The 26,541-nt window shown below is 46.4% G+C and overlaps 1 protein-coding gene across 9 annotated transcripts in view; it reads left to right on the top strand.

Annotated features, from left to right (window-relative positions):
- LOC125008962 (ephrin type-B receptor 3-like) overlaps positions 1 to 26,541 on the top strand; it is a 57,404-nt gene that overhangs the window by 3,874 nt on the left and 26,989 nt on the right. For all 9 annotated transcript variants that reach the window (XM_047586390.1, XM_047586391.1, XM_047586383.1 and 6 more), the window contains exon 2: positions 23,785 to 23,849. In XM_047586390.1, the coding sequence (XP_047442346.1) occupies positions 23,785 to 23,849 (65 nt within the window). The remainder of the gene's footprint in view (positions 1 to 23,784; positions 23,850 to 26,541) is intronic.

Genomic DNA, 26,541 nt, shown 5'->3' with positions numbered 1-26,541 from the left:
AAATGCACTTTATAGTCACAGCTCAGGGTTCCCCCGCCGCACTCTCGGTGTTATTTTTATTTCTATTTATGGCCGTGTTTTTTCGCGCACTGATTACGCACAAGCGGGGCATTTGTAGCGCACATGTTTGTGTTTTTATGTGGGTGAGATCACACCTCCACAGGAGCTTTCCTGTGCCTGTTTTCAATTGGCACATTTTTCATCAAACTCTCTCTCGTGATTTATTCACGCGAGCCCTCTCTGCCAGCGGAGGTCCCCTGGAAGTCGTCATCGTCGTTTTTCTTATTAAATGCATATATTTCAGTTTATGGTCGTCAAACAAACATACATTAAAAAAAAGAAAAAAAAGAATGGAGATGTAAAGAAAAACTTCGTGTAGGGGTTCCATACAGGATACAAAATGAACTGTCCACCAGAAGTGAAAAAGAATTGTATTTTAAAGAAACGTCTCTTAAACGCCCGGCGACTGCGCTTTTTCACCTGTCATAAAGTAGACAATCCGACAAATATATATTTGTCCACCTTCATATCAGAAAAAAACGAAAAAGAAAGAAAGAAGAAAAAAAGCAGAGAATCAAATGCACTGACCTTCGCGATAAAGAGAGTAATGAGGCCATTTTGTCCCGCACACTAGTAGTCCCGAGGCCTACCGTACAGCAGGCTTTTTTTTTTTTTTCCATTTAAGAGCGCAGTCTGTGTGGCCTGAGCGGGACTGCCAGTGAAGCCTCCATGTCAAACTACACTTTTAGGAGCTCGTTTACATAACATTCAAAAGCAAATGACTGAACAAACGTATTTAGGGGTTTCCATTTAAGTGACAAAGGGGAAGTATTAGTGACTCTATAGGTGGCTCCGAGTGGAAACGTGCTGAAGGGGCGTTGAAACGAATTTGCAAAAGAAAGGAGAAGTCATTCTGCCAACTCCACTAATGCGCACGATTCAAGACTATCTATCTATCTATCTATCTATCTATCTATCTATCTATCTATCTATCTATCTATCTATCTATCTATCTATCTATCTATCTATCTATCTATCTATCTATCTATCTATCTCATGATATTTGCTGTTAGGGACGTAATGAAAGAGAGACGCATGGACTGAAAGTCTCACGTAGTGCGCTCAAGCAAATCAGCGCAGTTCGGACATCTGAGACCACAGAATCCGGGTTCAGTTGAGTTTTGAGAAGGCCTATAGGATATAAAGTGAATCAACGGGCGGGGTGAAGGGCCAGTTTTTGCAATCTATACGCACAAAGCGTTAAAACAACCAAATATGATTACAATTAATAATAATGCTAATAATACTAGTAATATATTTTAATAATAACACATTATTATAATAATTCAAATTATTATTATTATTATTATTTACAGTGCAAGACAGGCTTGATTTTCATAGAAATGATTTTATTTATATTTTAATATGTATTTTAATATATATATTACAGACAATTATTTATTTATGAATAGATACATTTAGAGTATAATGAAATAGTTATTGTCTTCTTATTTTGGGCAAAGCATAAATCCCCTTTAAATTCAATAGGTTTTTCCCCTCTTATATTTAATACGTTTTTTAAACTCCTATTGGCAGTGTAATGAATTTCTAAGTCAGCATTCATAGATATTCCCTTCTCTTGGGACACAAGAGACAACAACTGTGCCAGTCCATCAGCCAAGCCTCGTATCCTGGTATATTGACCTCCACGGGGATCCCAGCCACTCGGTAGGTCATATTCTAGGCTGCAGCCATGTTGAACAGATGTACTCTGACTTAGGTTCAGATTGGCGTAAGGCGCTCAGGAAGAAGGGGGGAGTGGAAGACAGCATGTAGGGAGATGGGGTGGGATGGTTTTGGGGTGGGTGGGGGGTGGTCTGGTGCTAGCTGGGATATGAAGGGAGGAGGGTGGTTGGCGACGGGGAAGGGAGGGGGGCGCTGGGCCGTTGGATCAGAGACCTCGAGAGCTACAGAGTTGACAGACTTTACAGATGCAACGGGCCTGCGGGGCTACTCAAGCAGCCTGACTGATGGATCATGGCTCTAATGACGGCATGGAAAGATTCACCGAGATGGAATTTCGCATGTTGAAGAGCGGCAGTGGTGTCGGGCCTGCTGGGGCCTACCGTGCACGAGGACGCAGTCGAAGCAGGTTGACCAGAAAAAATAATAAGAGGACGTGGGTGGAAACAGAGACGTTGTTACTGTTAAGTGTTTATTAAACATAAAAATGAAATACAACACCAGGGAGTCAGGGAGTCAGTATCACTGCATTAGTTCAGGGCTTTAAAACATGAAGACAGCGTCTTTGCTTTACCGCAATATCTATTTAGATCCCGCATCTATTAGCAGACAATATAAAGCAACTCGTGCTACGATAGATTATCTGATAGCATGAATGTCTCACAGGGCAATCAGCCTAATTTATGTGTCATTGTTGTGATTGCGGTCCAATACTTTTTTATTTATTTTTTTATTTTTTTACTGGTCTAGTAATTAAAGTAAAACAAATACTACAATTAAACCCTGGGAAAGATAATCACGGTACTATAGTCATGCGTGGCATTTAAATGGGTTCAACTAAACTCACATTATGGCTGTAATGGCTTTATAGCTGCATATTTATGTTCATGTAAACAAGCCACCGTGCATAGTCTAAACTGACATCAGCTTTATGAGAGCGAAGGGTTTTTTCTTTTCTCTCCCCCCCCGTGCTGTTTTGTATATGGCATTTGTGTCTGCAGTCTATCCTGGCATCCAACAGAGGGGCCTTGTGGGATGGCAGGCCTTTGACACCCACTGTCGAGAGCAAGCAAGGGGAGGGCGAATGTGCCTGGGCCTGCCCCGCACACAGACACACTGCCGCTGTCGGTAGTCAGCCGAGCAGAACAAGAGAGGAGAAGGAGAGGGACACACACACAGACGCAGAGAGAGTGAAAGGGAGTGAGAGGGAGAGGGTTTTGAGAAAGCGCAGGGTGAGCAAGATGGGTGGTATATCTACAAAGTGGGAGTAGAGGCGGTGCGTGCGTGTACATGCGCGTTCGGGAAGTTACAGTGTTTGGAGAGTGCTTTGGTGGGGTGAAGGGGGGGATACATCTGGGTGTGCTCACTCCGTCAAGGTGGATTAAAAACCTAATGCAATGCAAATCTCCGTAATACTGAAAAGTTGTGATTGCTTCTGCAGACGCTCACTTTGTATCTTGGACTCTGGAAGCGAGGTTATTCGGCGGCCTCCTGAAAGTACTGTATATTTTTCTATATGTTAGTGTGTGTTGTTTCTAGATGTAGGAAATCCCAGGGTATGAACGTTTTATAGCGTGCGGTCGGGTCGCGCAGCTCGCTCAGACAGGGTTTTCCCCCCCGCCCCCAGGTCCCCAGGTCCTTAGCGAACTGTATTAATGACTTTCAAAATGCCGATGAAATGCTTGACATGATATCTGCGTCCGTCAGAGTTGGCGCTCCACCCGCCCTGTCTGTCGTAATGTCCCGATCACGCGTGAGTTAGTACCTGCTCTGCTTTCCGCCCACGCTCGGCCCACGTCCCTTGCACCCTGTTCGGAGGTCACGGAGGGAGGGGGAGCGAGGGGGGTTTCTTTGGAGGACTATGAGGTGGGGTTCTCTCCCCGAGGCCGCTCATGTTATGTCTCAACAATAGCCGTCTTAACACAATCAAGCTCCAGGGGTTATCCTATTCCACCGGTGAATAAAAATACACTGAAAGAGGGTGTGTATATTTAGAAAGACGGACTGTGTAACTTTCCATGGCTCATTGACACACTTAAATACCCACATAAACGGACCGGGCCGAAAAGCGCAGTCAGAGACCGGGCCAGCGATGTGCGCTTGACTTCTTTTTGGTCGTCACGGCGTGCCTGCAGATGAGGGTAGTTGCACTATTTGCTTATAAGAAATGACTAGAGCGTGTACGGACACATGACATCCATTACGCCGCTTGTCACTTGGCGAGTAGGAAAAGACGGGGGAAGTAGCACACAGGGTTTGGACGGGTGGCCTTATCCTCACGGCAGTTTGATCCAGCTCAGTGCCTCCTCCCACCAATTTTCTTTTTTTTTTTTTTTTTACGAGCTACAGACCTGTAACAAATTTTCGCCAACGGAGCAGAAAAAGATCTTTGATATTTGTCTTTAAAATGGCTGGTTACATCTGCGCGGGGAGCGGACACAGCTGTAAAACGCCGTGCCTTGAGGGGGGTGGGGGGTGGTGCGACACGTTACCTGGTTTCAGCCTAAGCGGGTCTTGTTAAATGTAAGAGAAAAGTGAGATGCAGGAAATGGGGAAGGAGGTTTTTTTTTGTGTGTGTGTGTTGAGTTTAACACACGTCTGGGTGGTAAATGGCACGACATTTTTGAGTCTAGGTTTCGTTCCTTTCAAGACCAGGGAGAAACAGCTTTTGCTAATTTTCAGACAGCCATCCTGAGCCGGAGTATGTGTGATGATAGGCGCCGCTTCAAAGGAGAAGCTGAAGTCATGACAGATGTGATGGGCTCAAATGCCCTCTGTAATTACCATAATGTGTGTGAGAGAACAAGAGTGTTGGAACGGCGTGTGTTTTACTTGGTTAAAAGTCCGCGTTCCTGCTCACACTGAGTACAGTGTTGCAAGCGGGCCACTATTACACCTTATTCTGTCCCACTTCTCATCCTCGGTGTCAAAAACACTCACCGCCTGCTCTTCATCTACACTTCAAAAGGCCCGCAGGCAGGCAGGAGGAGAGCTCCTCACTTCTATTAAATATTTCTCCCCCCCACCACCCCCTTCTCTCTTCTTGTCTCCTCGAGAACAGCGGCAGGTTTAACCGGCCCCCTGCTCTCTTATCAACAGTTCGCCAAACTGAGCCTGAACGCCTTAAACGCACTCCTCCTGCGCCGCTCGCGCCCGGGCGAATCCACCGCGTTTCAAGCGGACGACGGCGGCGGTCGCACCGATCACATGTGACCTTTTTGTCAAGACATTTACATAATCCCCCCACCGGTTCCACACCGCAGCCTCCTTCACACACTGCCAGCTGTGGAGGAGCATTTATTTAACCTCGGCTCAAGTCGAAACGGAGTCTCGGTGACACAGTAACTTAAAAAGTCTAAGTGAAATATTTAGGCCAAGGGGCATGATGAAAGGAAAGGTCAAAAGGCCCAAAGGGCTGTTATTAAGGCGAGCATTTCATGACGGCAATCTAGCAAATGTGGAGGTGCTGTTTTGGGTGTATTGTTACTCAGACAGCCCTGACACTAGTCCATTTGGCGGAGGTGTGGATGGCAGATATCCATAAATTGATGCGTCTGTGACAGATAGCACTCATGTGGTGTGTTTTCAGCAGCAGAGTGAGGAGGAGAACGAGGGCCACCCTGTGGGTTTCCCGTCCGTTTCAATCAGTTCACTGTCGCAAGACAGTCCGCTCTACTGCAGACTTCTTGCTTCTTTCTGATAGTAAGACCAGACACGGTTGAAACAAATTAGTTTATTCATCAAAGGATTTCTTTACATCCCCATACTATCTGTTCTTGCGCAAGAGAAGTCTGGGAGTGAAACACCTTCACAAAGGTGTTTCATACAATTACAAATGCACCTCGCTGGTTGATTTTTAGCAGGGATTTGGCGACAAGCGCTGTGAAAGACTAATTGCAACGAGCTAGATGAAAGCGTCGGACAATCCAGGCTGACCCCCTCCCTCTGTGCCAAGTCAGGCCGTAAACCGCTTCCCTTTGCCCTCTCACACCCCGTGGAAATCCCTTCTGACTTCTCCCGGGCGCACCCACTTAACACATGCGGATGGTGACACTCACAAATTACCTACACCCAATACACACACGCACAAGTAGCAGCCCCCAACCGACCCCCACCCTCGCATGCACTTCTTAGGGTCCAGAGCCCACGTCCGCATTCATTCACCCCTCCGCTAATGAATCAATCAGCTGGTTCCATTCATTTCATTTCTGTCAGTCCCAATCGATCAGTCTCTTTCTCGCCGTCTTAACAGAGCGGCAGGGGGGCTGACAGAGAAGAAGGGGCTCGAAACATCTAGACAGTTCAAAGACTTCCCTCTCTCTCTCTCTCTCTCTCTCTCTCTCTCTCTTTTTCATCAGCTTTGGTTCCCCTGAAATATGGTGTGTAGGAGTGTGTATGCATGTACGTGTGAAATGAAAGAGTGAGAGGGGATTAAAAAGATCAAGCAGAAAAGGCGTCTTATACATGGTGTCTGACCTGCCTTTTACCTTTCGCCGAGACTCCCACGTGAGCGCGGTGTATTCTGACAACACTGAAAGGCAGACGTGGACAGTAGGTAGGAGATTTCACTTACGTATACGTGCCTCCTCCGTTTTTCTTTTTTTTTTTTGCATATCCCTCCCTCCCCTGGAGTTTGAGCCCGTAACTTGGCGAGGTGAGCTACGTGCGCAGTGAGTCCAACTCCTGCCACGCTCCGTGCCTCTACCTGCCGAGTCAAAGTCAGAAAGGTTATCATTTATTAAAGTGCCTCAAAGTTGGAGCTGTGTGCGTGTGTGTGTGAGGCCATGCAGAGTGAGAAAGAGAGAGAAAGAGAGGCAAGAAGAGATGATTTGGAAAGGGTTCTCATTTTGAAAAGGCACTTAGCTCTGTTTATTGGTCTGCCAGTTCGCTTCAAAAGGTGTTGAGCGAAGCAACTATGCAGGCCAGAGGTTGTAGGGAGCCAAGGTCATTTCAGTAGAATTCATGGGAGCAAGGATGGAGTGGAACAGACACTCAGCTGGAGGACAGAAGGAAGCAGCGTGGAGAGGTGAGCAGCAGAGCAGCAGTAGGTTTTGAGATCCATCTGAGCAGAGAAACTGTAATCTCCTGATTTGGAATACTGCCACCCATCTATCTCCTTTATTTTTCACACAATGCAGCCTCCTCCCGGGCGCTCGCACGTGAGGGAGAAGGGAGATCCACTACTTTCCGTCAGCGCTTTTCACCAGCTCCTGCCCTCGGTCTCGCGCCGGTCCCGCATGAAGGGTCCGGGCTCTGATGTAGTTTGGAAGGAATCTGCCAGTGGCTTTTTAATGAATCTGACAAGCAAGCCGGCGCCAATCAATGGAAACGTTGTGCGACAATTTCAAGATGCAATCTCCGATATTGTCAGAATGGCAGAAGGGCAGGCAGAAACCAATAAATGAGTCGAACAAGAGGCAGAGGGAGCAGTTGAATACACAAATCTAATGAGTAATGACGCGAGCTTGCTAAAAATAGTGCAGTTTCTCAACATCTTGCTTTTCTGCGCAGGGGGACGAGGTTTACCTTTGTTGGGTTATCGACATATATATGCCTGTATATATATATATAAATGCGCCAATATACTTGACAACTTTTTGATGAGAGAAAGTTTTAGACAGTATCATTGCAGCAGTGGTTTGGCAAGTCATTCTGGTTCAAAAACCAAGGTCTGCGCATGTTTTGTACCAGCCGACATCTTGGCCTCTTTGACAAGGCTCTGCCAAGAGGAAAAACCTGAACAATCAGGGCTTACCACCTCGTCCCTTTCTCTGTTCTGCTCTCTCCGCGCCCTCTCTTAAACTGTCATTCTGGTCCTTTTATTCTCTCATGCCATCCTTTTTCTTGTTGTGCCTTTCTGCCTCTGCCCCTCCCCAGATCCCCACTCTGTGACTGCAGCTTATCACAGTTACAGTGCGACCTAATTGCACTAGTATTTTTCCTCTGCCTGTTATCTCATACCATTGTGATATCAAAATCCTAACAGCGACGGTAAGCAGCTGGGAGACAGATGCTTTTTACTGTTGGGAGACCCATTCCTGTTGTCGTCTGTTTGATAAGGTCTTAATTGTCAAGATGGCTTCCCCTATTGTGTATATAGGGAAAGTCTGCAGTTAAAAGGCATGGTAAACGTACGTAATCTCTACTCATTCCACCAGCTGAAATTGTTTCCTTGGTCTCACAAAAGCCAAATGGTGTTCTGGATACAGGAAACGGAAACAAACAAAAAAAAAAAGGTTCAAGGGCTAACACTTACATGACAGGTCTGACACGCACTTTTCTTTCAACGTGTTATTGTCGCCCTTGGCTTTTTTTTCACAAAACACGTTCCTTGCCTGTCAGCCTGCACAATATGGGAGATTAGCGCAGAACGAACGGTTACAAAGAGCGCCTCGGTGGGCTGTAACTTAATATGCTGTTTTTGTGTGGCAGAGGGTGTCTAAAAGTTAGTTTCATGGAGGGGGGTTTAAATACCTAGCCAAACGGCTTAGAGTGTGAAAACAATCGACAAGAGACATGAAAGTGTGAGTAAGAACACACGCAGGGCTCAGATAACCCCCTGGCCAGATGGTGATGGTCAAGTGAACACAGGCGAAAGGTTGTGTTGCGTTGCAGTGTTTATGCCGCCTGGGTCAGAAAAGCATTAGCCCCTGTGCCGCTTTTGGCCCCTGAAAATCCCCAGGGGTGCAGCAGCTAAAAGGGTGGCGATGATTAGAGATTCAATTTGGCTTGCTATCAATCAATGCCACCAAGATAGACAGAAATGCTGCCGATAGCCCATCCTTGCAACCAGATTGGGTTTGTGCCTCTTGGGATTCACGCCCTTTTTTCACGCTTTGTTAATTAAGCGACCAAGCTGCCCCTGCACTTACTTATTTATGAATCTTGGCTTCGACTGGTACTGGAAACCACTTGAACTCCTCTAATTAGTCCCTCACTAATGGCCCCACTTCCAGACAATTCCACACCAGCGACACCCATTTTATCCGTGCACACAGCAAACCATAATACCCGCATGACCTTGACGTTACACAACCCACGTTGTCTGGTGTTGTGTTTCTGTGGTACTGGGTAAAGTGCCCCACATGGGATAATGAAGTAACACTTAAAAAAATCAATTTCCATCTCCATCTGTCTAAGCAATTCCTCACCTGCTCATCAATGCAGAATAGAGCGGCCTGGATGTGTTGAGCCTCGACAGTTGCTAGACTCCGAAGGAGACCGGAAAAACCTGAATGCGAACCTTCATGCGGATGAAATATGTGGGATGCAGATTTGAGTCATCCATGATTTATTGATGTGCATATTGTCTTTAAAACAGTGGGTTGTTATGGAAAACAAGCGATCCGTAATGTGTACTTTATAACACGTTTTTGATCAAAGTAGTCCACCAGCATGATGCCATTGCTATACCTCATCGTATAATTACTGTAACTACCAATCAGTTCAGCAAACACCTAGCCCAACAGCATTTTTCCACTCCGTTTAATGATGAAGTCACTGTGCAGGGTCACTAAACCCATCCGCTGCGGCCTTGTGTGGTGTGGTTTGAATCCCATAAACACTGGTCCCGAGTCAGATTTACTGGCCGGCAGCCCTGAGGATTCATTTGTATTCTCCCACTTTGGCTGGCTCAGGGTCAGGGCCGATGACTAATCAGGTCAGAGCAGAGCCACACCCCGCGGTCGGGACATTACCAACCCCACCTAGCTCGCTAGGACCACCAAGGGGCTTGGCTCGTGTGTCTGCGCCGAAGGTAGGCGCTGAGCGGGATCGTTCAGATATTTCTGGTGCATCTCATTTCCCACGACTCCATTAGTGGAGGGAAACCAACTTGTACCTCATTCTTGTTTATTCCCCTCAGATTTAATCGCCACAGGCCACAACAGAGCTGAACCCAGCTGAACACATGTGCTAATGGGTGAGCTTAGGCATAAACACTGGGATTGTTATTTTTTAACTAGCTGAGTTGGCCACAGGCTGTGTTATAAGTATCACAATAACACAGGTGGCTAGGGGAAACGTCTCAGTCAATTATTTAAAAAAGAAAAAAAGAAAAAAAGAAGTCAACCATTGCTCTCAATTCCTGTTAATTTCGTGGGTTTGAAGTAGCAAATAATAAAACCTGTTGCTCCCCGGTTGTAGGTGCTTTTGGTGTAGCTTCCAGTGGTGTCATTCAGTCTGTCATTCGCAATCAATCTAGATAATATAGATTCAAAACTGAGTTTGAAAACAGATGAATGCATAAACTAGATTGATTTTCCTTAGTGTGTTGTGATATTTTTATTGATTTGTGAACGCAGCCTCTGCGCTTTTAGTCGCCAGTATTCTCCAGAGCCACCATCATCCTTTTCTAGGTGGTTTCAAAGACCACGGTACCCCCAGTGATTCCCGATGATAATGCGTCACCTTTAAGATAACCGCGCACACAGATATGTTAGATGGAAGTCCATGCTTTGGATACAGGAAAATGTGTGTGTGAGCAAACATGCACTGTGTGTCAGCACATTGATCAAGGTGTGCCTGGCGGCCTTGTGGCTGGAGCTACCGTGTGTGTGTGTATGTGTGTATGTGTGTGTGTGTGTGTGTGTGTGTGTGTGTGTGTGTATAGGTAGTAGTGCTGTGGGGTAATTGGTGAGACCCCACTCCCTCCAAACTGCCAGCTTTAGTTACACATCAATGAAGGGTGAATAATACATTAGCCAAGGTAGCCTATATCCCTCCTACCTGTCCCAAGAGAAGAGAGAGGGGTGAAGAGGTAGGCAGATGACAAAATGAAACATATCTACACTATATATCTTGGATACAGAGAGAGAAAAAAAATGCTCGAAGAGATATTTAACCTAGAGTTCCGGTCTCATTTGTCATCTATGTCATTCAGCCAAACAATTTAACTTAGATCACTGTAGTTGGTATCAGATCGTCACGTAGAGATAGTTAGACTCACGCTGCTACAACGTGACGCCTTCAGATGAAAGAAGAGATGAGGCATGAACTGTAGGACTTATTGCGTGTTAGGGTGCAAGTGGTCCTTTAGGGTTCACCTCGTCATGACAGGAGGCACTTGTTTTTTGATTTTTTTTAATGAGTGTTACAGAGAAATAGACAGCTCATTTTGTCTGGGCCTACACTGACCTGCTCTGTGTGTGTGTGTGTGTGTGGTAAGTCTCTGCATCTGGGACTCGTGTCCTTGCCAGTTCTGTCCGCGTGTGTATGTGCATAAACGTGCGCCTGCATGCACGTCTGTGTGTGTGTGTGTGTGTGTGTGTTACTAACTGCTGTATGATTTATTCCTCCTTTCTGTGGTGTTGCTGTCTGGGGCCCTCTGTGTGTCATGCCAATGCACAGAGGTCTTTATGTAATTGAAGTGGGCCTCTGAAAACCTCCTGCCATATGGACCCCAGCAGCCCCCAGCAGCCTTGGGTGTCTGTCTGTCCATCCGTCAATTTCTTTTAATTGCCCAGAACCCGGATACAATTCTGTGACTGTCTATCGAGTGGTTTCTCCATAGGTTAAATACATTAATATGTAATAAGGCTTGGGACCTCACCAGTCCCTGACCATGAGATTGACCAGATAATGCTGAGTTGGGCTTAGAGAAGCTCTGGTGTGGCTGCAACTCTTCCTGTACTGTCATTATCTTCTCAGTTTAATTTACAACCTCCTTCACAAATATTCTGTAGTTTTATTTAAAAAAGAGATCAGGCTTCTTAAATATTTCTTAAATATTGGCAATTCAGAAAGCTTATTGTAAAGCACTGCTGTGCTTGCTTGATGCCACTCTGGAGGACCACCAGCTAAATGGCTAAATCGTAACTGCACATGTACACATGAGGTCGGAAGGATACTAGCATGCCATGTTTTAAGGATTTTACGGATCCAAAAAGTTCTCTCTCCTTTCCCCCCTCTTTGTCTGCCTCTCTACTGGCTGGTTCATTACTGCTGCTTTTAGCTGTTAAAGAGGCGAAGTCCATTTGCGCGGAAGAGGTCTGACAAGTCAAGTTATAACAGCAGCCAAGTGTGAGATTAATTAACTCGGTGGCGATTAAGAATATCGGTCCGGGAAGAATATCCGTGGCATCAGGGGATGGGAGAGACGCAGAGACAGCGCGAGCGTCCGCTCCAAAACAGATCCGCGTGATTAATCTCGGCGACCCATTTGTGGCATCGAAAAAACTAAATAGCCATGAGTAATAACAGTTCCCCCCACGAACCTTTTATTCTAAGTTAATGATTCCAAATAACTAATAAACAAATTTATCTGCCACTGCCAGCTTCAGAATATAAAATAAAGCCTGGTCCCCAAAATAAATATATAAAGCCTTTTCAGTAATCAGTCTGCAGCTGTTAGTCATTATAGACCATTAACCGTTGTTCACAGTGCAAATAATGGAAAAAGGCAAGCAGAAATGAGGCCGTATCCAGCTATCTTGTGCAAGAGAGCAAAACTGCAGTCGAGGTTTTATGGGTTGGAAACGTGAACTATTTCACCCCAAAGCTGTTTGAAGACCTGGCAAAAGCACACCTGGGGAGGAGAGAAACGTGGAAACGCACAGGAGTGGTGTCCATGTGTTTCGTCTCATCAGTAGAAACAAAGAATGAACAGAAGAGAAGGGAAGCGAGGATTTTCCGAGGGGACGAGCAAGAACAAAACTTCGCAACCAGCCTGCCCAGCTCGCCGTGTCCAGTGTGTCAGAAATGGGTTTGCTCTTCCTGTTTGTATTTGCGGTGTTGCTCGCTACCATTATGAGTTCATTGTTTTACACGGAGAGCCACTCCCCGACTTGTGTGTGAGGGTACAAAGAGAAAGAGATCGCCTTTATGCGATCTTTGTATTTACGGATTTCCATGGCTGTTGGGTGTGTGCTTGTGCGAGAGTGTGTTAAGTCGCGCAGGCCCTCAGAGCCCTGACCTGGCTGGTTGCATTCCTGACTTAACTGCCCTAACCTCCTTTTTTGTTCTCGGTATCTTTGACCTGAAAGGTTAATGGCTAGGCAAGCAGGTAAACTGTAACGAGCCCTCTGTCTACTTAACAAGATGATGTGAAAAGCACCAGACAGCCAGGGTTAGCACGTCACCTGGTTCCCCTCATCTATCCTTCTGAAAGGAGAGGGGAAAGCGAGTGGGGGTTAGGATGACGTGTATGTGTGTTGGCGAGGCGGGGTAGAGTGTAATTACTCATCTACTAAAATTCCCCATCCGTCATTTTTTTTTTCTCTGTTTCCTTTTTTCCTTCACAGGTAAATGAGGGCATACCTGGGAAATTAACATGACTGGCGGTGATAATTGACTTGATAATTACCCTGCAACATCTTCATAAATCATCGGCGGTTGCTCAGCGAGCCAAAAGACTACGTTTAGTGTGTCTAGCTGGAATCCACGCTAATAGGGTAGTCCCCAGCTTCTATTTTTGGTTCTGTTATTTTGTTTATCCTGTCTGCGCAAGTTTCCGAGGAGAAGCTGAAAAGAAACAAGCAGACCTCAAAGACTTTTGGTTTCTACCACCACAGTATTTTCTAAACTGTTTTAAAGTAATTGGAGGCCACTGGCATGTGGAAAATGTGGACCGCAGTGGGGCTTTGCCCCTCACTGCAGACGTACGGGGCAGCTGTTCCGGGTGCAACAGGAAGTAGCGATCTTTAATTAGATTCAATGCAATCATTACATGCGGCGCTGGAAGTGCATTGTAAGGTGATCTGATCTGTTGGCAGATGACTGTGTCGGGAGAAACAATGGAGGGACGGTCGGAGAGACGCGGAGGGCCGGGTGTTTGTGAGAGAAACCCAGTGGCCGTTGAAATAGAATGGCAAAGCTGGGTGCTAAGCCCTTTCCTTGTTGTGCTCAGCCATTCAAAAAGCCAATGCTTTTATTCAATGCCCCGTTCCAGCTCTTTCTAGGCTACACCCCCAGTGAACAACCAGGATTTGTGTTTGTGTGTGTGTGTTTGCACGTCTGTGTGTGTGTGTGCGAGACTTAATAACATGTCTCATTTTCTGTTTGTATGTATTATGCATAATGTGTGTGCATTAGCATTTTGTAAGTGTACAGTATGAGCTAGTGTTCCTCTGTGTTTCAGTCCTGTTTGTTGAGTCAGCCATTGCTGACACACAGAACAGTTTGAAACCTGCTATTAGAGCCGTGAGGTAATTGCTAACACACAATCCGACTGCACAGGCAGCACAATAGCCCATCTCCTATTGAACAAAAGTGTGTGTGTGTGTGTTTATTTGGGCATGTTTACGCTCCCAGAGCCTCTGAGACACTCAGATAATCATCAGCTTCCACCCATACAAGTAAATACTCATTCATTCACACAGGTGAGTGTATGCATGCTCATGTGATTGCTATTCTCGGCACCAATGAAATATTTCCCGTGAAATTCACACATGGGTCCCCGAGGGCAAGTTGTCACAGCCGAGGTTTCAAACATTTGGCCTGGAAATCAGTGGTGTTATCTTATATACCCCCTGTTGTCAGTTAGGAATAGATACCTCACATGCAAAGGAGCAGAGCAGAACGGAGGAGAGAGAAGAAAGGAAAGAGCTGAAGAGTGGAAATAAAAGGACAGCAGTGAAGTAGATAGTGGCTCTCTGGGTTGCAGTAAGGCAATGAGCGAAAAACGGTTCCCATCAGGCTGCATGTTAAGCACGGACACTTCAGGGAGACACACAAAAATACAGGACACTGCAGCCATCTACACACAAACACATGTCAGCGTGCCAGAAACACTGTGGCAATGAAAGAAGTGCAGGAGCTGTGGGGAATACAAGAGAGCGTGTACCACCTCTCCATCCTCTCCCCCCTTTTCTCTCCTCTGTGTTTTCTCCTCCCTCTTGCTCCCTCCTTTTGTTACCTCACCAACCCCTCTTGCCTTTCATTCCCATCTTTTTCTCCGCTTTCCCCCCCCCCCCCCCCCCCCCCCCCCCTCTTTGTCCGCACTTTGAATATGTCTTCCTTTCTTTCGCATTCCCATCTCTTCCTCCCTCCCCCATTATTTTTTTGACTCCCAGTCTCCCCTCTCGGCTTCTGCTTCTGCTTAATTCTGCGGAGACTTATAAGCGACGCCAGTACGAATGAGTGTGCAATGAATTACTTTTTTTTTTTTTTTTTAAATCACAAGCAGCCACAGCCACACCCAAAGCTGGGAATCATTTTTTTCTCTCCCCACGCCTTTATCTGGCTTATCTCGACAAATAAACCCACATTCAATAGTTATTTCCTTTGTGCCCTGGCTGCATCGGGCTCGGAAGAGGATGTGTTCTGTTATCATTTTCACGTGGTCCAGTCTTTCGCGCGTTGCCTTTTGTATCGCGGCGTAGATGTTCCAGCGTTTACATTATGTTGCCGTTTTATTTGGCTCTCTCGCACAAAATGCAAACTCAAGGACATTTTAACAGTCCATGCACGGACGCGTACAAACCTGCAGTCTCGTAGTACCAGCCCTGCTCTCTGTAAACACAAGAGCACTCACCCAAATAAGTAGAAACGTGTCTCGGGGGGATTGATTAGGTTAAAGTAGCGCAGACGCATGGCTGACGAAAACCAATTGACGGACGATGTGGTACATGTGACTAGTATGGAGTCCTGACACTCACCTGTCACAGTGTTAGCCACAGACACTGATACCCTAAATCCCTCAGAGAGACAGAGGCGCCGGGTCAATTTCCGTACATACCTGCAAGGCGCACAGTGTTGCATGGATGGAAAAATCTCCCTTTGATTCAGTTTTTCATTTAAAGCGGCGACTAATTCGACCACGAGAAGGAAATCTATCTTTCCCTCTTCTTGTTTGACCTTTGAGACACTTGTTGTTTATAAGTGTCTGCGACAGCTCACGTGATTCTTATCGAGGTTGCGCGCTGTGGAGCATCATTTGTGCATCAGCGTTATCCGCCAAGGAGCTGTTGGAGCGTTCGGCCGGAGGCGGCCACGCAAAGGCGTAAATCAAAGAGTATCGGCACTGATTCATCAAGCAAACGACTCCGCCGCCTGTCTTTTATGTTCCTCTCTAACGGCAGTTGTTAAACGTCGGGATCGTGCTTTAAACAAACACCAGTGCACGGTTAAAAATTAGATTTTGTTTGGATGCTTTCTGCACCGTCTGCAGAGCAGCACAGTGTGCATTTTTTTCCTACCAGCATTTTCCTGAGACGCCCTTGAGCAAGGCTTTGAATCCTTGCGTTCAAAGAACTGCTTTAGTGAAAATGGCCCATGAATAAAATTTTAAAAAAAGTACGTTCTGTGATATAAATAAGCGTCGTTGAAAGATAACGGCGGGTGATGTTGGGAGGTGAGTCGTCTGCTTGTTATTTCGGTGGGTGTCAAAGGAAGTCTTTTTATAGAAGTTGGAAATGTGCACCTACATGTGTTCATGTGTTGAGCGCGTGATGTATTTGTTTGCCTTTCATCGGTGCGGCAGACTAGAAAATCAATCAGAGCTTGCTCAGGTTGCAGTTACACTGTATAATGTTTTAAATATGAATCGTATTCCAGGTATTGCGGCCTCCCCAGGGAGCCCGAGGTGAAGCGATAGGAAATCAACAGCTGTGGTGACACACGCACACTCCATCACAGACGCACGCACCTGCAAACAGACAAATTACTCTGTCTGGCTTCCTTTCTAATTCCAACACAAACATAGACATAGATACACCCACAAAACTCCACAAGGATGTGCATATTTTCATATGCGGATGAGGTGAAAGTGAACCTGCCGCTCGCTTGCCTGTCTGTTTGCATTTTTTTGGTTGTCGCCGGCTGAGTCACTTCCCTGGAATTGGATGATGGCATCTCGGCGTCTCACGCAGAGGCCCGCACGGCGCAAGTCACCCCGTGTGTCTAATTCATGAGTGTAATAGTGTTTACTGTCTGCGTTTGATGTTTAATATAATTGGAGAGGGGGGAAAAAAAGGCAGATTTAAATATAAAACCAAGAAGGAGAGGTGTGCAGAATTTCCAGGAAAGGCTGTAAGTAAAAAAAAAAAAACTTCATTTATGGTTAAGTTTGAGGCAATAATTTCCACATTGGGTGATGTAAACATCTCAGGCCCTTACAGAAATCTGGTCCTGTGCCCATTTCCTGGTGGTAGTTAAACACAGGCAGACCTGATGCCTTTAAAATAATCATTCCCAAATGAGGAACATACTTTTTCCAAGTGGTAAATATGACACCGAACCTTAAAAAGCCGAGCTCCGATGAAACAGCGCTTGGTAAATGATTGCTCACGTTGGGTTTATTTGCAGTGATTGAGGTGATCTCAGCACAAAGCACTTGGCCTTACATTGAGCTTTTCGATGGGAGGTGAGCTGAAGCACCGGCGGCCCCTAATTACATTTCCTAAGACCAAACATCTTAGTGCCATAATTCTGCAGGGTCTGGGATGACTCTTCTGGAGGAATATTTTTAACTTGAAGTCACACAAAAAGGCATGACTGTAAAAAAAACAAAACAAAACAAAAGTGATTAGATCCTCTCAGGCACGTCCTATTAAGTCACGACAGTCGGCGTCAGCCGTCTTGCGGGAGCAGCAGACTCACGTGAAGATGAATATGCACAGTAAAGGGGCAGGGAGAGACAGAAAGATAAATGGATGTCATGGATGTTGGGGGGAAAAAAAGGCTTTCGCGTTCCCTCGTGAGAGCAAAAGAGAGCAGTTCTCACGGTGTGGTAAATGAGGTGGCAACTATGAGGTTCAAAGCTAAGTATTCAGGAGAAAACACTAAGTTGGTGTAAGTTAATGGCTTGAGCTCGCTGGGCTGTTACTACATCAGTATTTTATCTAAAGTGCTTGTGTCAGCCAGAATAACAAGTGCTAATGGCTCGCCCCCGACTGAGTGTGCATGTTGGAGTGCGTACGTGTTATGTTGTCAGTACTTTTGATGAAGGGGCTGTGACTTACTCAATAGCGACCCGAAACACTGAGCCATTCAGCGAAGGCACGAGACAATGCTGACAGCTGTGAACGCCAGGTCCGGGTCCCGGGCTCGGGTTATTAACCGGGAAGTCGAGGCAAAGAAGGGAGAGAACGTGCACATTCACGCGTACACACTCACAGGAAGATGTGTAAGTAAGGTTACAATTATTGTTAGCCATCACTATTGTGATTCATTCTTGGAGAAGGTAGGGAAATGCCACAGTGACGAACTGGTTTTGGCCACTTGCATTTAGATCTATGGCTCCATTATTATAGTCACGTGTGTAATCACACTGTACTTACAGGAAAAATGGAGGCTCCGGAAGACTGAACATACACACATACATGTGAGCACGTACCGAAACACACACATGCTGACGCGTATGTATTAACACACGAAGGCACACCTGGTTTTGTAGACAGCTGCCCTTAGGGCTACCTGTTCGTCAGATCCTCTGTGCTTTGTAATTAGGAGCGTAGAAGGGTGTGTGTGTGTGTTTGTGTGTGTGTGTGTGTGTGTGTGTGTGCGTGTGAGGGTGGGGTGGGGGTGGGGGGGTCTAAAGACAGAGAGAAGGAAATAGAGCTGACAGAAAGACAGGGGGATGGAGTGAGGAGTAAAGACAAAGAAGTCCATTCCATTAGCAGGACAGGAACTAGACTAGACTTCGTGAGCCCTTGAACGAGGCAATGCCCTCCGTGGTTGCAGCACGCACACACACACAAACACACACACACAAACACACACACGCACACATGCTCAAATATATGTCCTTTAAACAAAAAAGCAGCTGCACTAGCTCCCAACGTCCTCCTTGCTGTGATCAAAGCTCCCTCTTTTTTTTTTTTTTTTTTTCCATTTCAGCCACTTTGCCCGGCTCTGCTCCCTCAAAGCCTCTGACAGAAAATAACTTGTTTGTTGTTTGTTTTTGTTTACGTGTCTATCGCTAAGTCGCAGCGTCATCGTGCGAGGGCCGCTTGTCGGTAATTGCCTCCGGAGAAACGGCGGGGTAAGTAGACAGGAGGGAAAAGAAGAAGGATAAGGGGAAGGAAAAAAAAAGCCATGCTGTCCAAAATCCGAAAAGCAGTGGCCTTAAGGTATCTTTTGACGAGGGGGGAATAATTGAGGGCAAGAGTCCCACTGACAAATGCACGAACACTTGATTTCACAAGACTTCCCTGCTGGGAAAGGGGAAACAAAAGTAGGAGAGAAAAGAAACAAATGTGAACTAATAAACAGGGGAAATAAGACAGAAGGAAAGATAGAAAGGGAGCTTATTTACTAGGCATCGGCAGCGTCACCCTCTTAGCGCACACACACACACACACACACACACACACACACACACACACACACACACACACACACACACACAGGACAAACGTCTTGTGTGACAGCCATTGTTGGATGACTGACAGTGAGTGGTGGCGGGATGGAGCATGTGCAACTGTGTATGTGGGTGCGCGCTAATGGGGAGGGGTTGTCATGGGAGGCAAGTCCTCAGAATTCCACAGAGGAATCAACTCCTTAGCTTTTCCACGTCGCAGCAACCAATTACCGTGGCTGTGAGAGAGTGTGTGTGTGTGTGCCTTGCCATAAAATAGAGGGGACTTCTCCTAATCATCGCCCTCTGGCCCCACACAAAGGCGAAAAGGCCGCTCGGACAATTTGAATTTGAATGGCATCTCTCCTCCTGCTCCTGCTTTTTTTTTGTGTGTGTCGCTCTTCCTCTTTCTCTGCCGCGGCCTCACATTGGACGACAAAAGTGGAGCCAACAAAGATGGCACACAAAGCAATCAGGCTAATAGCGCTAATAAGTTGAGCGTGGGGTCCTCGCTCTCAATGTTGACACATTTCACTGTTTCTGTGGCTAAACAGAGGCTCAAGTGTTTGGCAACCAGACGGCATAGTATTTTAATGGAGTGGCTACCCCATGCCAGGTTGCCATGTGCTCGGTCTGTTTGACTGTCGGAGGACACAACAAAAGCGACTGGGAGAAGAGGTGGGGAGAAGATAATTAACTGGTGGAGAAGCCTGAAGGGAAGGGTTTTGGGTAGGGAGTCATTGGGGAATGGAAGTTTATTTAGTTTTTTTAAATACTTTTTTTTTTTCTTGAAAAGCCACAAACTTCCATCGTTAATGGAGCAGTTCGCGCCGACGCCATTTTGTTCTGACGCGGAAAGTTAAGCTCGTGGGAAGTTGTCACGCCGAGAGAAAAAAACGCATCGCCCCGAACGTCTTTAAACATTCTCCGCGGGTCGTCGAGGCATCTTCGCGGAATCGCGCTGACAAAGAGAAGCACGCTAAAAATCTCACTATCCGTCGCCGCGGCAAGATCCAAGCCCAGTCCTTCACCTGCCTGCTCTCCCCGCGACCTGAGGACTTAGCCTGTGAAACAACCACACATTCCTCTCTCTCAATAATAGCCTTTCTTCTCCTTTCCTGCTTTCGGGCCCTTTTAAGAAGTCTGCTTGTTTGAACAAAGAAATATTTTAAGAGGCTTGTAGGGCTGGCTGCTGTGTGTGCGCGTGTGTGTGTGTGTGTGTGTGCGTGCGCGCATCGGATGCGGCCATAGGGACGAATGCTTCAGTGCCCTCCCCTGTTATTAGGCCTGCCCTGTCATTACGGGATTAGAATGCAGGGGTTGGCTTTGCATGCATGACTGTATGTACGTGTGTGTGTGCGTGTAAGCATTTATTTGTCTGCGCTGGATCCTTCGGAGCCTGTTTGTATTTCAAAATTTTTTCTCACACAATCAGAGCACGCAGAGAAAACAAACGTTGGTGCTGCGTTTCTCTGCGGTTCTCCGGGTAATCCCAGGTGCATTTGACCTGCATCATAAATAACACTTTGGTACAGCAATCCTCGGGTTACGCAAACAGCGACGAGCTAATTGAACAGTCTCCGCGAGCCGTGGGACGCCGCACGTCTCATGCATCACCGTGCGGCGTGTACTGGCGAGGAGGAATGGGGGGGTGGGCGGGGGAGGAAAAAAAAAAGAAGAGAAGAGAAGACAGACATTGTAAATTGAGGGACAAGAGAGAAATTAGAAAGTGTTGGGGTAAACACAAGACAGATGAAAAGAAAGAGAAGGGGGTGTGGGAATGGTCGGGGAATGAGGTTCAGAATTTCACAGGGATGATGAGAAAGAGATTGAAAATCAAAGCGAGAAAAAATAAAAAAGAAAGAAGGGCAGACCGTGTGAGGAAGATGGATTAAACAGCCCCGCGCATCCCCGGGTTCTGATCCAGTCATACCTCCCACGTAGGCACGCCTTGGTCTCACCCCGTGCGCGTTTCGCCGCGGTGAATTTGCATGTTCGTTCGCCCGATTTACCCGTTTGCGTGTCTGCCCTCCCACCCGCCGACCTAAAATCCTCCCCTCTCGTATTTTACACTTCCAGGTTTTAGGACAAATCTCTGTGTACAGAGGAGGGCTCATTTCTCCTCCGACTTGTCCTTCTGGTTCTCGCTCCACGTATTCTTCTCTCTCTGATCCAGGCCATCAGGCAAACTGCCAGCACGGTCTTAGAAGCTTTCAGAGGTTGTTTGCGGATAAAAGAAAGAAAAACCTTTTATCTGTTTTTAACTCTGCCTCTTTCTAGTTCTTCGTTGTGATCTCTGTAGCACAAGTCTGCTAAGAAAGGCAGGTAACTCTTACATTTGCATACATCCTGTACATTTACATACACTCACACAACAAGTGATGTCTAACGTCTGTAAACGCACGAATGAGGCTAACAGACCCCACACACGTACACAGCGACACACACACACACACACACCAAGCTCAAACACGCTGACAAATAATGAGTGGCCGGGTTAGGTCGGGGTCACCCAGCGCTTTTGCTCTAGCCCATTGACTCAGGATCGGTGCGCTACTTTGTGTGCATCGCAGGGCTTTGCACAGTTGCCCTCTGACACAGAGAGACACACAATCATACACACGCACAAACACAGTCCCGGCCAGCTCTAACAATGCAGACGCAGTGAGAAAGGAGGTGTGACTGATGCACACGGACTCCCGAATGATCCACTGCCCAAACCACTGAGTCAGGCTGCAAAGGTGTGTGTGTGTGCGCGCGCACATGCACGCATGCACGCTTTGCATATCTCTCTTTCTGCTCCGCAGTTCTCGACGTTTCCATCTGATCTCTGCCTCCCCCTCGATTTCCCTCCCCCGTCCGTCATTGTGTTTCGCCGGGTTGTCATTTTAAGCAAGGTCAGCTCTAATGACAAGCCGGCGCGCCTTACACAAGGCCCAGTTGTAATAATAAATAGCAGGCAGCGGAGATCTATCATTTCCACCTCGCCGGCTTACCTGCCTGCTTAGCTGTCAGTAACAAGCCCCAAATCACACTCTGTCACGGTATGAGTCAGGGAAGTCCTGCAGCAAAAACTCACTGACACAGTTTCCGAGACAAAAACGTTGTTTTTCCTTTTTTAAAGAAAATGTGTTTTCTTTGCTCGAACAAGGCTGCGTCTGGTTACAAAGAGAGCTCCCGGGAGAGCAGATTGCATTGGTTATTTATTTTAAAGCATTAACACTATCGCAGGGAGAATGCTGGACTGAGATTGACCGGCGAAAGAGGGACAAAGGCTGGATTTTAATGTGCCGCTGCGTATTCACCTGGGTTCCCAGAGCCACTCCCAAACAGACAGTTGTCGCTGCCTAAACTGGATCACGGTGAAGCTTTCACGCTATTTTGCTTGAGGGGGGACGAGACAAAGTTACATCCGAAATGTGATTGAGTGCGTTTTGTTTTTCACGTGGGAAGACGTCTCCCTTTGACTCCCTCGGAAGTAATGCCTTATCACCGGTACAACAGTCGTGTATACATGTACGCACGTCGGGGACGTCGTCACTCAAAAGTGTGCAGTGCGGTGGGAATTCCCAGCTTTAAGAGCGTGCCGTCTCCAAAGAGTTAGAAATAATTCACAAGGGTGCTCGGGGGTTGTTTGAGTTTGTCACTGCTGGTGCTCCTGAATGCAGCAGCAGCAGCGGCGATGAACAGCAGGCATTTGGAGAAGGGATACTGAAATCCCCCCGTTATTCTCCATTACTTTGCATCCAGCTTTCTTATTAGCAAGGAGAAAATTCTACAAAGACGAAAGACAAGGGAAAACCTAGAGATGGCGGCGAAGCGGTAAAGCGGGCAGTGAGACGTCTTCAGGTTCATCCCTTACAACCGAGGGGGAAAAAATGCGACGCTTCTTTCAGTGAGACAGCGCAATCTCACTTTCTGGCCACACCGCTTCATCATTTCTTTTTACTGTCTTGTAGAACAGCACCGTGGCTGAGATAATAATAATGGTGGCTGCATATTGCGCCTTGAGCGGCCCGGCAGTAAAAGGCTCGACGTTTATGGCGCCCCCCCCCCCCCGCGCTCACGAACGCGCCGTCTTTGCCAGTAGAAACACGGGAGTGGGAAGCAGGGAGTAGAAAGGGAAAGGGATCCCCGTCCACCATTTTGTGTTTGTGTGTTCCTCCCTTCGCGTGTGCGCCAGGAGATAGTTTTAAGAGTGAGCTAAACTTGTGCGTGTTCAAGTATTGACACAAAGCGTATCCAACTCAAGTGTACTGACCTGTGTTCCGTTCGAGTGCTCCTCTTTTGTGACGCCTAACTTTATTACCCCCCTCTCTCCATTCAAGCCTTCTCAGGGGCTATATATCTTGTGGAGTTTTACAGCATGTTACTCGCTGTGTGTGTGTGTGTCTGTGTGTGTGTCCGTGTGTTTGCGTTATCAAATGTGTGTCACGGTGCCCTGTGGGAAGCGGAGCAATTTCTCGGTGAGACTTGCTCTTGTTTCCTTTCTCTTGTTTAAAGCAAGCATCTAATTGAGACTAATTGGCCCGACGAGGAGCCGCAATAAAATGTCACACAATACCTCGCCGAGCAACCACCTAGATATCTGTTTCATGCGCGGACTGCCTCCTGTCTTTGTGTCGCACACACACACACACTCACGCTCACACAGTGCTTCTTTGTCTAATTGAATTGAATATTCAGCTTTGGGCAAAACCTCTGATCATTTTATGTCTTTGTCGTAAAACTTCTGAAGGTTCTATTGATCTCCCGTATCTGTTCCTCTTTGTCTGACCTTGTTTTCTTTCTGCTTCCATTTACAGAGACGTTGATGGACACAAAGTGGGCCACAACAGAATTAGCTTGGACTGCACACCCAGAGACCGGGGTGAGTTTATGAGGAGTTGTCTGTGTACATGTGTCTGTTTATGACAAGGAGTTTTTTTCTTTTATGATTTTATTGGTGGATACGCAGATTATAAAGATAAAGAAAGAAGTGTCAGTCTTAAGTCATTTATGGAGTACTGCATTTGCCCATATGCTTCCATCAGAATATATCTCAATGGGAGTTTTTTTAGAGTTCGTCACAAGAGAGAGCGAGTAAAGGGATCCGCTGCAAATCAGTTTCACCGACCCGCCCATGTTTCTTCCTCCGTGCACTTAAAACATGTGAAAGGAGTCAGTTTTCTCATTAGGCAACCTTTTAGACGCTGAAATATTTCTTGGCGTTGACCCAGAGCACATGCGGGCACCCAAATCTCCTTCAAACAAAGTGCCAGTGACAGCGTCATCTTGCTTTCCCATGTGGTCTCGACAATGGGCTAAAAGAGGAGCAGAAAGAGTCTTGACCCGTCCTCAGCTATACTTCAAAGACCACCAGCACTCCTCCCCTCGCCTTTGTGTGGTCCCTTGACTTGGCCCTTGTGTTTTGAAAGGTGGGCCCCCGTCTTTTAAAAAAAAAAAAAAATTTATCTTTACCCCAATCCGCTTTCAGGAAGATTCCTCCCCAGCTGTTCAAAGTCAACCACCCTCCTCCTAATTCTCCTCGCCTTTACTTCTCCCTAGTCACTAGGCAAGACACTATGTAGCCACCTCAGCCGTAAACAATCAGAAGAACAACACAACCCCACAGCACTGGGATTAAGCTGCAAGGTTGTGATGCCCCTGCCAGTAGCGGGCAGGCGTGATCCGAAAAGAACGCCTCTCTGTCTCTTTTACGACCAAACCTGCAACAGATGCTCCTTTTCAGGACATGTGCATACAGTCACAAGCCTTTCGCACTCCAGATTTCCCACATTACCAGCCAAAAGAATTGAGATGAATCTCTCCCCAGCCCGTCCTTCTTTTTTTTTTTATTATTTTGCAGCACAATGTACCACAGACGTTGCTTGTCCTCCCTGAGTTACCCATCCACCCTTTGTGTTTTCATTCCTTTTATTTTCTTGTACGGACTCACACACACACACACACAAAAAAAAAAAAAATCAATCCCAGTTGTTTTGTCCCTGTCTTCACGCGCGCTGTATTGTATACATGTTGATTTGTATTCTTCTGCAGTCTCGCAACGGGAACGCCGGCGCCCGTTGTTGTTATGGGTGGCGCAAGTGTTTAAGAGTAACCGATACAGTGTGCCGAGAGAACAAACAATGCAAAAATGCTGTGAACGTCTCCCGGAGGGTGGGGGAGAGCAGCGAGACTGAGATTAAGTAAAATCCAGAGAAATGTCCACACAGCGAGAGGGAGACAGTGTATAAGAGAAAAAAAAAAATCAATTCCTTGAAAATAAATAAATAAATTTAAGAGGTATATCCACTTACAAACAGACTACATGCATTCTCCCAGGGATCCAGTCCAGCCAATTCTGAGTCACAGCATCTCTGTTTCAGCGTTGCTCAACACATACAGATAAAGATAGAAAGCTACGCAGAAGATGTGCATTTAAGTCGGACGTTTTAAGAACAAGTCAAGAAACACGACGCAGCACAAGGTGCTGACCTGGCCCCCGAATTCACTAGATCCCAAGCTGATAAAGTGTATGCAGGATGTACTGGAAAAAGCCTGGTCCACAGAGCCCCCACAGGACCTAAACGCCCCCCCACTAACAACATCCTGCTGCCAGACACCACAGGACACCCTCAGAAGGTCCACGTCCATTCTCTGATGAGTCAAAGCAGTTTTAGAGGCGCAAGGGAGACCTTCACGATATTAGGACATAATGGTCATAATGTTATGCCTGATCATTGTATATTACATTTCTAGTCTCTCCTGTTCACATGTGTCCTTTAAGCGTTTACTCTCACCCCTGCGTCTGCACCGTGGTGTGCACGCTCAAAAGTTTCACAGTCTGCAGGTATCTGTGTATCACAAGTTGCGATGGGTGATACGTGTCTGTGTCTAGGAATGCGAGTCGACGCCTATCTCAAAGCGCATTCGTGTTTTGTTTTTTTGGGGGGTGGGGGATTTTGTAATGTGTGTGTATTCGTCCGAAAAAAAAAAAAAAAAAAATGAACAAAAAAGTTATCATTTATGTTCCAAACCAGGTGGCAGATGAGGGGGGGGAATTCCACCTTGTAGCAAGCCTCTCCTCAAACCTGGAATGACACCCACAGGGGCCTTCCATGCACCATACACTGGGAACAATATAGGGTAGAGGTAAAACTATGTTTTGTGTCTGCTTAATGGTGAGCATGTTAAAACATGCAAGAAACAACCCAAATTGTCCTTAAACTTAGCCTTGGCGTGGCTATTCACACTAGCATCAAACCAACTGAGTTTATTTAAGGCTGATCCCTAAAACTATAAAATGATATTTCGTTTAAGATTCCATCAAGATTTACCACAGTTAATGTTCACCATTAATTTGAAGAAGGATAAGGTGTCAATAATCCATGAAACATGTCTGGAAGATTTTTTGACTCTTTGTTCCAAAGAGTTCCACAGTTTTGCCAAAATATTGCGAAACACGTTTTAGTCATTAGAGAAGGGCGATAATGTTTGACAAACGCATGGTTCATTGTCGCCTGGAAGCAAGAAATTTGAAGTTCTGATTTCTGAAGACACAAAGAAAACAGAGTGGTGGG

Source organism: Mugil cephalus, chromosome 6, assembly GCF_022458985.1.
Source record: "Mugil cephalus isolate CIBA_MC_2020 chromosome 6, CIBA_Mcephalus_1.1, whole genome shotgun sequence".
Lineage (NCBI taxonomy): Eukaryota > Metazoa > Chordata > Actinopteri > Mugiliformes > Mugilidae > Mugil > Mugil cephalus.
The sequence above is the reverse complement of the archived record's forward strand: the minus strand, read 5'-3'. Positions and strand labels throughout refer to the sequence as shown.